Genomic DNA, 13634 nt, shown 5'->3' on the forward strand with positions numbered 1-13634 from the left:
AGAATTAACCCTAAATTGTCTTTGCTGCTGAAAAGACATTCTAGATAATGTAGGTATATACATAATGCAAAACATATTTATATTTATTAGTTATGTCCCACTAAAGATAAAATATTTCACTGAATACATTCTTTCATAGAAAAGGTAACTGTCTTTCTGCACCAGTGATGCAGGGATATTCAGTTCTAAAAGTTTTTGAGAGAGGCTCTTCTGTCCAATCAGACAATTTCAAGGTTTTCAGATTCTCCTTTTCTATTTTAATTTTAAACAACTAGTACTGGAAGGGCTGTGCAGACCATGGCAAAAAATAAAGAGCGATGCTTAGCTGTTAGAGGTGGGAGAAGGAGGGCTAAACTGAATAGCATGGACCGATCCTACATCACATGCCACCACCAGCCAAGAGATTAGCATTTCACAATAATACCCATATCGACTTATCTTACGATACATAGACATGACTTTGATAGTTTTTGCGGCATACCTCAAAGCAGCACCGTAAACTCAGGATGATAGTTGGAGTGGATCGTTCCTATATTCTTGGGTAACTGGATAGTTTTCCTTTGTGCGTGGGGATTTTACACACTACAGTATAACACTGCAAGGTGTGTTCAAGAATGCTACAAAGTGTAGGTTACTTGTGTTTCATCAGAAAGTGGCTCTGTGCGAGGTATTTATGCAGTTCAGAGAGAGGGACCTGGATTTAAGGTAACGAATAGGTGAAGGGAGTCTCACTTGTGGTTGGGATTTTCTATCCAAATTATCTATATCCAGTTTTAAAGTATTTCTAAATCGTGGTCAGCATAAGTGCTGGGTGTCTAGTAACTACTAACCGACATCAATGGGGGAGCTACTATGCAGCTGGTCTGCACTGGCTGGGAGCAACTATGTTCTGGTTTAGCATCTCACTCAAGGACATTTCAGAGTGTGACAGGAGGAGGTGGAAATCAAACCAACAACCCTGGTAATGGGGGACTGCTCTACCTTCTAAACCCCAGTCACCTATTTCCATCCTATGTAAGTATGTAAAAGTATTTGCCAAACTGTTTGCAAACCTCGGCAGACAGCTCTAGGTGTTTTCATGCTTTAAGGTGTTGAAGGATGGCAGGATCATGAGAAAAGCTACATTAGGAGAGGAAGAGGAATTCAGGTACGATACATAGACATGACTTTGATAGTTTTTGCGGCATACCTTAAAGCAGCACCGTAAACTCAGGATGATAGTTGGAGTGGATCGTTCGTATATTCTTGGGTAACTGGATAGTTTTCCTTTGTGCGTGGGGATTTTACACACTACAGTTTAACACTGCAAGGTGTGTTCAAGGATGCTACAAAGTGTAGGAGGAATTCAGGTGTACCATCTGATCAACGAGATGATGAAGGTGTTGTAGCTAAAATAAAGAGAAACGAAAATTGACGTGTAGCTTTTGGAAGATGGGCAGAGGGCTGATGTGATATAGGGGAGGACAGATGAAGGCGCAGCAATAAAAGTGGGAAGGTTCTGACAGTGTAATGTTTGAGAAAGGAGAGCTGCAGGAGCCAGGTGTGGCAGCACCCACAGAGGTAATCAGTGGGCCAATGGGGAGTCATTCCACTCAGAGTGTACAGGCTGCCGAAGTACCTGGAATAAAAATAATCATTACACTGCATTAAAGTCACTGTCTGTAAATATGCCCTGGGCAGCAGTAAAGCATGCATACGGTGGCGTCCGCCATTTGGACACCTTAACGCACATGCATGCGAATATGTAAATATACGCACATGCAAATAAGATAAAATGCAAATATTTGGGACCATGTTAGTCACTCTGTGCACAAATCAGCAACTGTGCTGCTTCTTCACATTTATGCCATTATTATAAAGACAAAGCTTTTAATAGAAACAAATGGTTCTCCAAATATACCTCAACCAGCTCAAAGCACATTCATTATCCCCTCTATAACTTATAAGTGTTTTTTCAGCAACAGAAAACCACAACAGAGGCTTGAATTGGATCTTTCTCACACATTTACTCTGCCGCCCAGTATTTCTGCCTTTGGAAAATGGGGATTAAGTCTGCATTTAGGAGAATTTAAATTGCAAATAAGGCTTTGTAATTGTTTTAGTCTTTAATCCTAGCAGGGAGGGCTTCACTGTAATGCAAAGTTGAGACAGGCGAACATCTCAGGCATTCATCTGAGGAAGGACTGTGTTTGTTTCTCCACTCGGTTCAATGAGACTTAATAAGCAGGGTGTCCGATCAGCACAAACACATACACACTAACACGGGGGCACACACATATACACACACACAGAAACACAAGCAAACACAATCATGCACACTCCCTCACCCATGGGCTCATTGATAGCGCAGCCAGTTTATTTTGGTTGTGAGTTTGGGTGCCCAGCTGGTACTTGAGACTGGTGGACTGGCAGAGCTGTGCAGCAGACAGCAGACACACGCGCACACAAAGACACACACACGCTGTGCCAGGGACATGCTGTGCCAGGCTGCTATGTCTGCCAGCTACAAGCCCACAAAGAGAGGTAGAGGCAAAGGAGAAAGGGCAGGACAGAGAGTGTGTGTGTGTGTGTGAAGGAGAAAGACAGTGAAAGTGGACTAAGTGAGGAAGAAGAAAAAGAAGAAGGATTTAGTGACGTAGAAGAATGTGAAGTTTATTCTGTTATTTATTCTGTTATTTACTATAGTACAGGACCTGTGCAACTGTAAGCAATCAGACTTATAATCAAACTTTTCACATACTATGTCCACTCTAGCGCCAGTGTGAGCTAATTTAATTTACAAATTTGGCACAAAAGGAAGACATGACTTTTCAACTCCCTGAGTTAACAACAGAGTATGTTTAAACGTAGTTTTCACTCCATGAGACACTTCTGACAATCCCTGAATCTATCAACAGTGTTTGAAACCTAACGAGAAATGGCAGTATTGAAGTGCTGCTCCAAAGTCTGCTCTGGGTGGAGGTAACATGCAGTTTAATATACCAGGTTGTTCTGCACACTCCTCCCAGATTTAGGACATAAAGTTATAAAAACACAAAGACAGCACAGGTTACCCAAGGAAAGTTCAAACTAAGCAGAAGCAAACACAGCAGAAGCATGATAATTGCAGTAATTCATGCCATTTCGTGCAGGACAGGGTCTTTTTACTCAATGGATAAATGGATAAGTGGATGTGGTTTGGGAATCACCAGTGTCGGGGAACTTCAAAGACAATGAGAGATAGCATGCATGTGTGTGTGCACGCACGTGTGTGTGTGTGTAAACGTCTGAGCACAGTAAGCTTGGCAGCAGAAAACTCTGCAGACAAGATGCCACAGACACAAGCACCTCCAGCATGGAAGGTTGCCCTTGAACTTCCAACCCCCTGACAAATTGCTCACTTTAATTCTCCACAGTAAACTGCTTACAGTGAAGGCAAACAAGTGATGAATGTTACTTTTTTAATTTTTGAGCCATAATTCATTTCCTGAAAATGACTAAACTGAAACAGTATTGGCAGCATTCACTGTACTTTCACTGGGAGAGATAAACAAATGCCCAGAGGAGTTGCCACTATTTCCCAGAATGTAGTATTCATATAAATGATTCGTTTAAATTTTATGGATGATGATGTTGCAACTAAGAGGGCATTCATGGGTAACTGGGTTAGGGAAATTAAATGGGAGTGGGATGGAAACCTGCATGCAAGGACGGAAAGTAAACGCTGCAGGTTTGGCTTCTACAATAAGTTTGCTCAAGGGGATTCGTGGCATTTACGCTGCTCTGGCTAGCAGGATGCAAGGCATAGCTAGTACCAAAACTCAGATAAACTATGAAAAATGCAGACTTCAAAACGAGTCCCCAGTGTCTTCAGACACGGCTTTCTTCCTGCACACTCACAAATCTCCCTCCCTCCATTTCCAATTCCGTCTTGCTTTCTGTCTCTCCTCCTCTTCCATCCTCTGTCACGTCTTTCTGTCCCTGTTCCTGGTTTATTGTATCCATCTGTCCGTCTCCATGTCTGTCTCTGTCAAACACAGATCCAGGAGCCTGTGCTTGCAGAGTCAAGATCAAATGCTAAACCACAGCAGAGTTTAAGCTTGCCCAGAATGAACCTGCGAGGAAGGGAATCATAAACAATATTTGATCTTCTGCTTCTGTCACTTCCAGACCTCCAGCCGAACACACACACACACACACACAAAAAAAAAAGAAAACACAGCTTGAGGGCAGCACTTTCAGGCTTTGTTGCTTCCCTCAGATAGGGAAAGGTATACACAGACAGAGAAGCCGACTGGCCTTTTTCATTTAGACGGTAACAACGGTAAACAACGGCACACAAAGACAGCGTCCTCTCGCTCACCGGCCGTCTGCCTGCAGCCTGCACTCCACGCACTGTTTGATATTAAAGGACGACACGGGCACGAAAGGAGGAGGTGGTGATTGGTGGTGGGGGAGCAGAAAGATAGAAAGAGAGATAGAGGCAGACAGAAATGGAGACACAATGTTGTGGCATGCCGTTTGTGTGTAGGCTATATTTAACTGAAAATGGCCACAGAATTCTGTATGAAGACAGTACTGCTGTGCCAACGCCGACTCCATTCCTTCACTCTCTCTGTCTCCCCTCATGCTTCCATCCATACCTACTCTGCCTATATTATGGATGTTATTATTATTCCTGCATGTCGTCATGTCGCCCCCGCTTCTCTCCTTCCCCCGAGCAAGAAAGCGGGCACTGCTGGCACCCGGCCAGATTACCCAATCAATCTCCTCTGAGAGAGGGGGAGGGTGGCAGGAGGAGCAGTGGAGGCAGGGAGGAAGGCAAAAGGAGAGAGGGGGAGGAATAAGAAAGAGAGTGTGGAATAGAGAGGAAAGTAGAGAAAGAGCAGCAGGGGGAGGTGGAGGATGGTGAAAAAGGGGGGAGTGTTGGTGTTAAAAAAGACCTGAGAGGAATTGAGGCAAGAAAAACGGTGCAGGATGAGTAAATTCTATCTTTGGAAAAAAAAAAAGGACAGAGACAAAGACCGCTATGAAAGGGACGGAAAGGTTTCAGCAGACGTGTGGAGTTAAAATTGGGCGAGTGAGCACCTGGTACGGCAACACAGGGAGTTGTGGTGATGAAAAACACACACAAAAATCACACAGAGTCCAGACAAAGGCTTGGCCATCGGCGGTAGTTTACAGAGTGCAGCTCCTCCCCTTGTGCCACCTGTTACTGTGGTCCAGCCTAACAAATGTTTAACCCTCTTAAAGAATCCCCAGGCAACAGCCAACAGTGCACCTCCATCTATCTACAGTGCGTGCACTGCTTCCTGGGAACAGATTAGATTAGGTCTGCAACTTGGTTTCAATTTTTATGTCCATTCATTGGTTTAAAGCAGATGGATGCACAGACATTTTACTAACACTATTGTGAGAACTGATTAAATATTTGAGTACTCTTACAAGCACAAATCTCATATTCTCTTTTTGTTATCATAAGAGAATATGTTTTTTTTGTTTGTTTGTTTGTTTTAGAAAAACAGACAAAGCATACAGTATGTATCAGCTCACATCAGCTCTGGGTTGAAATTTGAAATTAAAATGGGATTGTGTCATTGTCCCAACCACCAGGATATCAGAGTGCTTCAATGTTCACAGCATTTTTACTTGGTGTATAATTTCAGTCTCAAATCTAAATCTTTGATACTGGTTTACCTGATGTGGTCTATTTTTGGATCAGGTGCGACTTTCTAAAGAAAATGTCAGAGGCCCATATTTGACTCTTCCATCTGAACCATCATCATGACAGTTATCCTCACTAAGCCAAGAGCTGGGTGGAGGCAGCGAAGCAGTGCGATGTGAATGACGCACTTGTGGCACTAAATCGGTGACACTCCGCGGGCAGTGAACCCAGATTGGCATGAATCGCAGATGTTCAGGTTTGCGACCCCTGGCTGGGGAAAAGCAAAAGAAAGCAGAGTGTTTCACTTCCTGAAAGACTGTATGTGATTCAAAGTGCGTGCTTGTTTATCAGAGAGGAAACAATTAATCTTCGACATGCTTTAATGAGAGGTGTGTGTCTTTGTGTGTGTGCGCGCACATGTGTGTAAAAGTGTGCCTGTTTATTTGTCAATATATATGCTTTCTTCATCACAAAGCTCTGGTCCTTTAGCAATTCAACCTGAGTGATTAAAGACATGCCATGTTCTTATAATCAGATGTGTTTCCTCAACAAAAAGCTTTTTGTTGAGCAACATCTGAATTTCAGCAGAAAAGAAGAGTATAAGATGTGCGTCTCTCTTTTAGGAAATAAACATGATTAAAAAGCAATGTGAAGAGGAAAGACAGAAACAAAACTTCAACAATTAAGACGACAAAAGAGACCACTTAAATTACTTACAGAGGTACAAGACTTCAGGCTGTTCTAGCTCTTTATGATACAGTATCATCTTGCTCACTTTGAGAGCGAGCATTCATTTGCATACGCATGTGGGTGTGTGATATGCACACAAGTGTGCCAGTGTGTGCTAGTGTCTACATATGAGCTTGACTAGATATGATAGCAGATTCACCATCCAGGGGTGAAGCCAAGCAGCGATCCAGCTAGTCAGAGCCCTGCATGTCTGGGAGTGTGGCCAGGGCTCCAATCCCACCACATTCCCCTGGATTAGCTGTCAACCAGTCCCCAGATCTGAGGATTAGCACATTATATTCCATTATCTTTTTCAAACTGGAAAGTCCACAAAGCCTACATCATTGCTCTCAATGGGGCCCAATAGGACAGGGATCAGTAAGAGGTCCCTTCAAACCGGGCCAAATTGAGCCAAACTGAGCTGAGCCAAACCAAATCAGTAACTAAGACTCTATGCTGGCTCAGTGTTGCCCGGCAACCAAATTAGTTTCAGGAAACAAATAAGCAAACTCTGGTTAAATATCAATTTTACAGAACAGGCCAGAGATTTACTCATTGCTCTCCATAACAAACTGCCAGTGTAACTACCAGAGAGGACCATACATTACAAAAAGAAATAAAGCGTAAATAAAAACAAACCAAGGCGAGTTTGTCTCTCAGACATTCCTCTTTCACTATTCCTGCTGAGCGACACACAGAGCAGAGAGTGTGTGACTCCTGGGAGCCGTGTTGTTTTTCACTCTGTGATCCAGGGCGACTCGGGGGAATGAGGGAGCCGTTATCAGCAAGGGGCTGTGATAGAGACTTGATCAGGCCGTCTGTCTGCGGGGACCAAGGAGCCAGAGTTAATCAGAGACAGAAAGACCCCTCATCACTCGGGGATTCACACGCCTCGACCCTGACACTCTGTCTCCCTCTCTGTCACACAAAACCACGAATGCACACGCACATGGTAACAGTCACAAAAGCAATTGTGCTTACGCACGCCTGCTCTAACATTTCACTGTTGCACAGAAACACACTTTGTCGTGATTTTCTGTTAAATATTGCTTTTGGTGAAATATAAAGTTCTATAGAGGAAATAAAAGAACTTCTAATTTATCAACTTGCAAAAAAAAGCCAATAAAAATCAGCACCCTCTTAAGTCAGCCATTATCAACTCCCGGTGTTCAGCCAAATACTTCTTAGAGACAACATAACCTTATTTTATATTCAACAGGTGAGGCTAAATCTTTCCAAGATACAAAGTCTGCATTTTAAGGAACTGTCTAAAAAATCATGCATTACATCATCACAACTATTTTTCTCTGAAATTGTGAAACACCAAAATCAATTGTCAATTCATTCAAGACCTAAGCTGATTTCTCCAAATATCATACCATTTAAAGGGAACTTGAAAAAACGTATGCCTGCCCTTATGAATAAAATGCCAACAACTCCTTTTTAAATCAATATTTTTCTCTATTCCTTTATCCACAAATCAACCCTCATGTCTGACAACTCACACACTTTGACCCTGTGAACTTGAGCCAGGTCAAATTTCAAAGAACACTGTCTGGATGTATGTGTTAAAATCAGCTGTCAAGACCTAAAGACGCCACGTATAAGTCTACATGTAATTTATTTTCTTGACCATTGCTAACCCTGACCGGTTTGAGTAGCTGCAGATTCATTAAACACATGAAATGATTCTTTTACACCAAAAGAAGTACGTAAGTTCACCTATATATTGGTCAGGGCTGTCACACTGGATACGTTTAAGAGCTGACATGCAGGTATCCAGCTGGCCTACCTCTGAGGAAAGGTGTAGGAAATTATATGGCATTTAGATTAATTAGACACAGTTGTCAGATTTAATTAACTACTAGGTTTAATTAACCATGTAATTAATCTTATGGTGGTCCAACACATGCACACACAGAGAGACAGGAGCAGAGACACACACATCAACTAATGCCCACACACACACAACACACACTACAAATATAATCTGTTCAGCTTACAAGTGCACACACTTTTCCAGTCAAACCTCTTAAGAGTGTTCAACTGAACGGGCCACTGGCTATGGGCTAAAACAGTCTGAATGAAATGCGTATGTAAGAATTGCACCTCTAATCCATTTCAGGTTTCACTTGTGTCCAGGTGGAATGATAATCTAGTAGCTGGTAACGCCCATATAATCCTTATTCAAATGCATCTCAAGGAACTTTACAAAAATATTTAGGGTGAACAAGCCAAAAAAGTGAACCGTTTATGGTAAAGAAAAAAAAAACATTTAAAAAGTGTGGCAATCACATCAAATTGGTCATTTGCAAAAATGAGAGCAGGACTAACAAAGGCTTTTAATCCACTCAACACACATCCACTTGAAAATCGTCTGTATAGTTGATAGGTTACTGATCCGCTGCTCCAACTCTTCAAAAGATGAGAGGGTCAAAGGAGGTGTGGACCCTGACCTTTCATCACCTGGCCCAACCCCTGCAGCAACAACCAGCAAAGCCTACATAGCTCTAAATGTGTCCTCAGTGTATAGGCTTTGTGTGTGAATCTGTATGATAATGGCCAGCCAGCTGCTGTATGTGCTTTTGACCTTTACTGAAGCTGCTGATTGGACCAGTAAATAGCCAGGCAGTGCCGTGACCTTTCACCGCAGACACACAGTTTTACCAAGACCTGAGGGGTCAGGGGTCAACGTTTGAGGAAGTGCCAGCAAGCAGCTAAACTACAATATCTCGCTGTTTAGGCAGATGTTAGAAAACTGATATGGCAACAAGGTGGATCATAGAGCAGAATGGCATGAGGACTCTATTAGACTTCAAAAATAAATAAAAAAAAATTCCATAAAACATAGAAATGAATTCATTGGTGCTGCATTTTTATAGGTTTCTATTTCAGATGTCGGGCTTAGACTCTGTCCTATCTAGAACAGAGGCTGCAGCAGACAGACCAAAAGCACAGACAGTAAGAAACACAGACATGTCAAAACAAGAACCAGCAGCATTATCACAGTCAAAATAATCCCTTCTCTCTGACACACGCTCCATGTTCGCTAGTGTCTGCTCTCAAGCATGTGTCAATGTGTGTTTCCAAGTGGCGGTTGAGTGTATATTTGTGCCCCTGGTACACAAGGCGAGGGTTGGTTAAGTTCACTCACATAGTCATGGAAAGCCTTGGCCTCGCTGGAATGTTCGCATGTCTCCCTCCGGTCTGGGGCAGCGCAGTACAGATCCCAGAATACACTGTGCACACAGGACAAGAGAGCGGCAGGAGTTAGACACTTCATTCTGTGATGTAAACACATATTATCCTGGTGTCTGCTTGTTTCTGTTGTGGATATGGTTGCAGATCTCTAATAGTGACAAGCTTGTGTACATTGCAACTGGTTAAGGTGAACTAATGGAAGTATAATTAATCTACAAAGACTTCCAGATTGGTGTTTTTATGTATTACTATGTTCAGAATTCACACACACACACACACACACACACACACACACACGATGAAGGTGTAAATCATATAACAAAAATAAACTAAAGTGAACAATTAAGCCAGGAGACTCCTGTCAACGTCATCCATTTACAATAGCAACAAATCTATGACAGCAGCATTTAATGGACTCTCAACTTGGGAAACCATTCAAGATCAAACTGTTGAAATAAAAAGGGTCTGCTGAGAAGGAAACTTTGTACTGTACTGATTCAAAAGATGTCTTTAAGTAAGAGTGTCCTATGTGAAGCTTAGTAAAATACTATAAAATTGGAAAATCTTTTATATCAATCAGGAAATACGTGACCAAAACACATGAAAACGTTTAACTTTTAATGCTTGATGACACGTGGAATCCGCTTCTTTATAGACCAATCTGCCATATATTTTCTTTATTGTTTGGTGTAAAATGCAAGTAAAAGTAAAAAAATTAAATAGGGTATTTTGCTCAACCAACTGTGGTAAACCCAGTGATATTTAGTTTTCCATTTTAATAGACTACAATCCAGCAAATGAGAAGCTAGACCCACTGATTTCTTTGTATTTTTACTAAAAAACTTTTGCTCAACTCTATAGATACACTTAAGTCAGCATTTAAAAAGTGTTAAGCTTCGATACCAAGCTCCATTGAAAGGCCATGAAGTAACCCTCTACAATCCAATAACCTGCAGACTCTGCTTTGGCCACCACAGCCACTCTGTCCACTCTGAATTCTGCAGCTCAGCTCAACAGAGCTTTTATCTACGAACGACCAGCCCCCAAATGCTTCTCTTGGCCTGCCCTGACGACCTGCAGGATATTGACCAATCAGCTGTGATTATGTTACTTACTGCCCAATGGGCCACACTCATATTAGTTAATTAGACCAATCCAACTCCTCCAGGGCAGAAGGGCCACCAGGTCCTACTTCTAATGGGCCTTTAATTACTGCACTGATATTAAGTACCTGGTAAGCCAGTCCATATTAGGGAGCTCTCCTTCTTCAAGATATTGATTTCCTGGACAGTGTATAAAAATATGTTTAAATGCTGGAGTTATAAGGGGAAATTTTTGCTGTCATTTAAAGGTGCAAATAAACTGTTACATGCATTCTTTGGGCTGATGTTAGGAACAGCCGTGACACTTGATATGACAGACTGCGAAATGGAGCAGAAAATATTAGCAGATCACCTATAACTGTCAGAGAATCACTCAGTAGCACCCTGTCACATGTCGGTAATTTTCCACCAAACAAGATGTTTGATTTTCATGGTGATGGCTTATTATCTCTTAAATATGGCTTTTATAAAACACTGTTCAACACTGATCTATGCTTTCCCTTATGTTCTTTTGATTTTGTTATTTGAGGTCATCTAGAAAACAAGAGTGGAACAATAGGTGGCCTAAAAATAAAAAACAATAAATTTCAACCCTTAGGCATACAGTACCAACCTCTCAAAGCATATGAACTAAAATAGAAATGTGTTATTAAAGTATTTAAAGATTAAAAGACAGAGTCTGTGCCCCCAGGCTTTCAGCGAGCACTCGGGTCCCCTCTAGACAAGGAGAACGCTGAAGGAACAGAGAGGGACTGTGCAAGACAGCAGCGATGAACACATATGGTGTACGTGCATCATGCTGTCCTTCTGTCACTTGACAATAAAGCCAGTGTACATTATCATATCTATCGGCTGGTGTTAAAGCGATTGCTGCTCTGTCAGAGATGAACCACGACAAGAAGGCGCAACCATCGCAAATCCAATCAGCTGTCAGGGAAATGAAATGAGGAGCATGTTACGCTTTGTTACTAAAGACACAACCAGGTACAGGCACATAAGTATGGGCAAGGTGATCTAAAATCTCCTGTCCTGTGAAGTCTGAAATATATTGCGATTTGAGCAGCTAACCTGGGTCTGTCTGGGCCATGCAGGGAAATTTTATTCACTGCCTTTCTGCATAATCTGAAGCAGGATCAGCAGCAAATGACGGTCAACACAGAGACCAAGACTGTCATTATTCCAACATTATTTTAGCTGGTTGACATGCATCATGAGGCAAAAAGAGGCTTTTAGGTGTAAAGATGTGTTGGATTAGCTAATAAAATTAATCTGATAACGTCCTAATTAATTGCAGATTTCTTTTTAAACTGAGGTCAGAGAGCATTCAAGAAAATTCTAATCTACTGTACCATCTTATGAGCCATTAGAATTGCCAAAACCAGGATGTGACCATTGTTAACTGTGATTTGACAGTCCCACCCACCGTTAGGGGAAAAGCTCATGTCATAGTTGTTGTCACTTACTTTTCAGAGACACTAATCTTTAGAAATTATCCGGAAAGTCAATATTCACAGTTAATTCGCTCTAGCAATCTGCAAGAAATCTTGTTCTCTGCATACCCTTGTAATAGTACATTTTCTATCCAATTATCTAATCATTTCAATCTAATCATCTTCTCATGGGAAGCTCTTTATAGCATTATGGGTAGAAACTGGTAGTATTTGAGTCAAGCAACTGTGAGGAAAACTTCAACTGCTCTGACATTAAATCCTTTCTGTGCCTCTTCAAACAGCAGCTACCAGTCATGCAAACTCTTTTTTATATTTATTTAAATTAAAAAAAAAATGTTAACTGGAACTGTCAGCAGGCATGCGCACAGACACATACACACACACACTTTGTATCCAGAACAGAGAAGGATGGGATTAGCGTCCAGCCGTCCAGAAGAAGACAATTACTAAAATTAAATGCCATCATGATAATTATTTCCAATTAACTGGGGCCGACAAAGCCAGTGGTTACAATGTGCTTTTCCATTATTATACAGAGTGTAAACAAAGTCACAGAAAGACAGGCACATAGTCTGGTGGTGGCAGGTCTATATGATAATCTGTGTGCGTCAATTACGAGCCAGTCTGTAAGAAGGAGAGGGAAGAAATGGAAATTATGACAGAGATGGAGACAGATGGAGATAAGGAGGCAGACAGACCATGAGTGAAAGAACCAGAGTGCAAAAAATAAAGTAACATAGAACTAACTGTTCTGTTCTCTTCTCTCATCAGAGAGACAAAATGCTGCAATCAAAGGGTGAAGGTGGGGAAACACAACCCTTCCAGTTGTCTTTATTACCCTGACTCAGGTAGCTGCTATTCTCCTGGTAGCTGCAATGCATTCAATAAGCACGAGGAAACAACAACATCACTGTTCCATGTAAATCAGGAAGACTCCCTTTGGACTGTGGCTAATAAATACAGCAACTGTCACTGCAGAAAGACTAATGACTCTTGATGTGGGCTGGTAAGATACTGACACAAACAACTGGAGGATATTTCAACATTCCGATACAAAGTGGCTCACACAAGAAGGACAATTTCTCAAAACAGGCTGAACTCACAGCTTGGTTATGTAGTGAATGAATGTGCTCTTAGTTGGTAACGGGACTGTTTTCATAAACACTGGGCAAAGAGGATTTGCAAGTGATCGACATTACAAAAATCACAAAACCATCACCAGATTTGAACAAATCCACCAAATTGAAGTGGTGCATTTATGTGTTGGCAGAGTTAAATGAATAATAAAAACTTCCAGCATAATTCCAATATGTGTGCCCCAACTACTAACCTGGTAGTCAAAATTACTGTAGTAAATACAGTGTATACAGTGTTTCATTTTAAAAGAGCTGACTGTATCAGTCTAAAAATTGGATTATATTTACATGTATCTGCCAGTAATGGAGACTTTCCAGCCATTTGATTACCACTACTTCCTTTCAAAGAGAAATGTCATAGCTGTCACAA

The 13634-nt window shown here is 41.6% G+C and overlaps 1 protein-coding gene across 3 annotated transcripts in view; it reads right to left on the reverse strand.

The window, feature by feature from the left end:
• Positions 1-13634, reverse strand: part of ssbp4 (single stranded DNA binding protein 4) — an 84166-nt gene that overhangs the window by 48193 nt on the left and 22339 nt on the right. For all 3 annotated transcript variants that reach the window (XM_067513595.1, XM_067513593.1, XM_067513594.1), the window contains exon 4: positions 9528-9612. In XM_067513595.1, coding sequence (XP_067369696.1) covers positions 9528-9612 — 85 coding nt within the window. The remainder of the gene's footprint in view (positions 1-9527; positions 9613-13634) is intronic.

This window comes from Channa argus, chromosome 8 (genome assembly GCF_033026475.1).
Source record: "Channa argus isolate prfri chromosome 8, Channa argus male v1.0, whole genome shotgun sequence".
Lineage (NCBI taxonomy): Eukaryota > Metazoa > Chordata > Actinopteri > Anabantiformes > Channidae > Channa > Channa argus.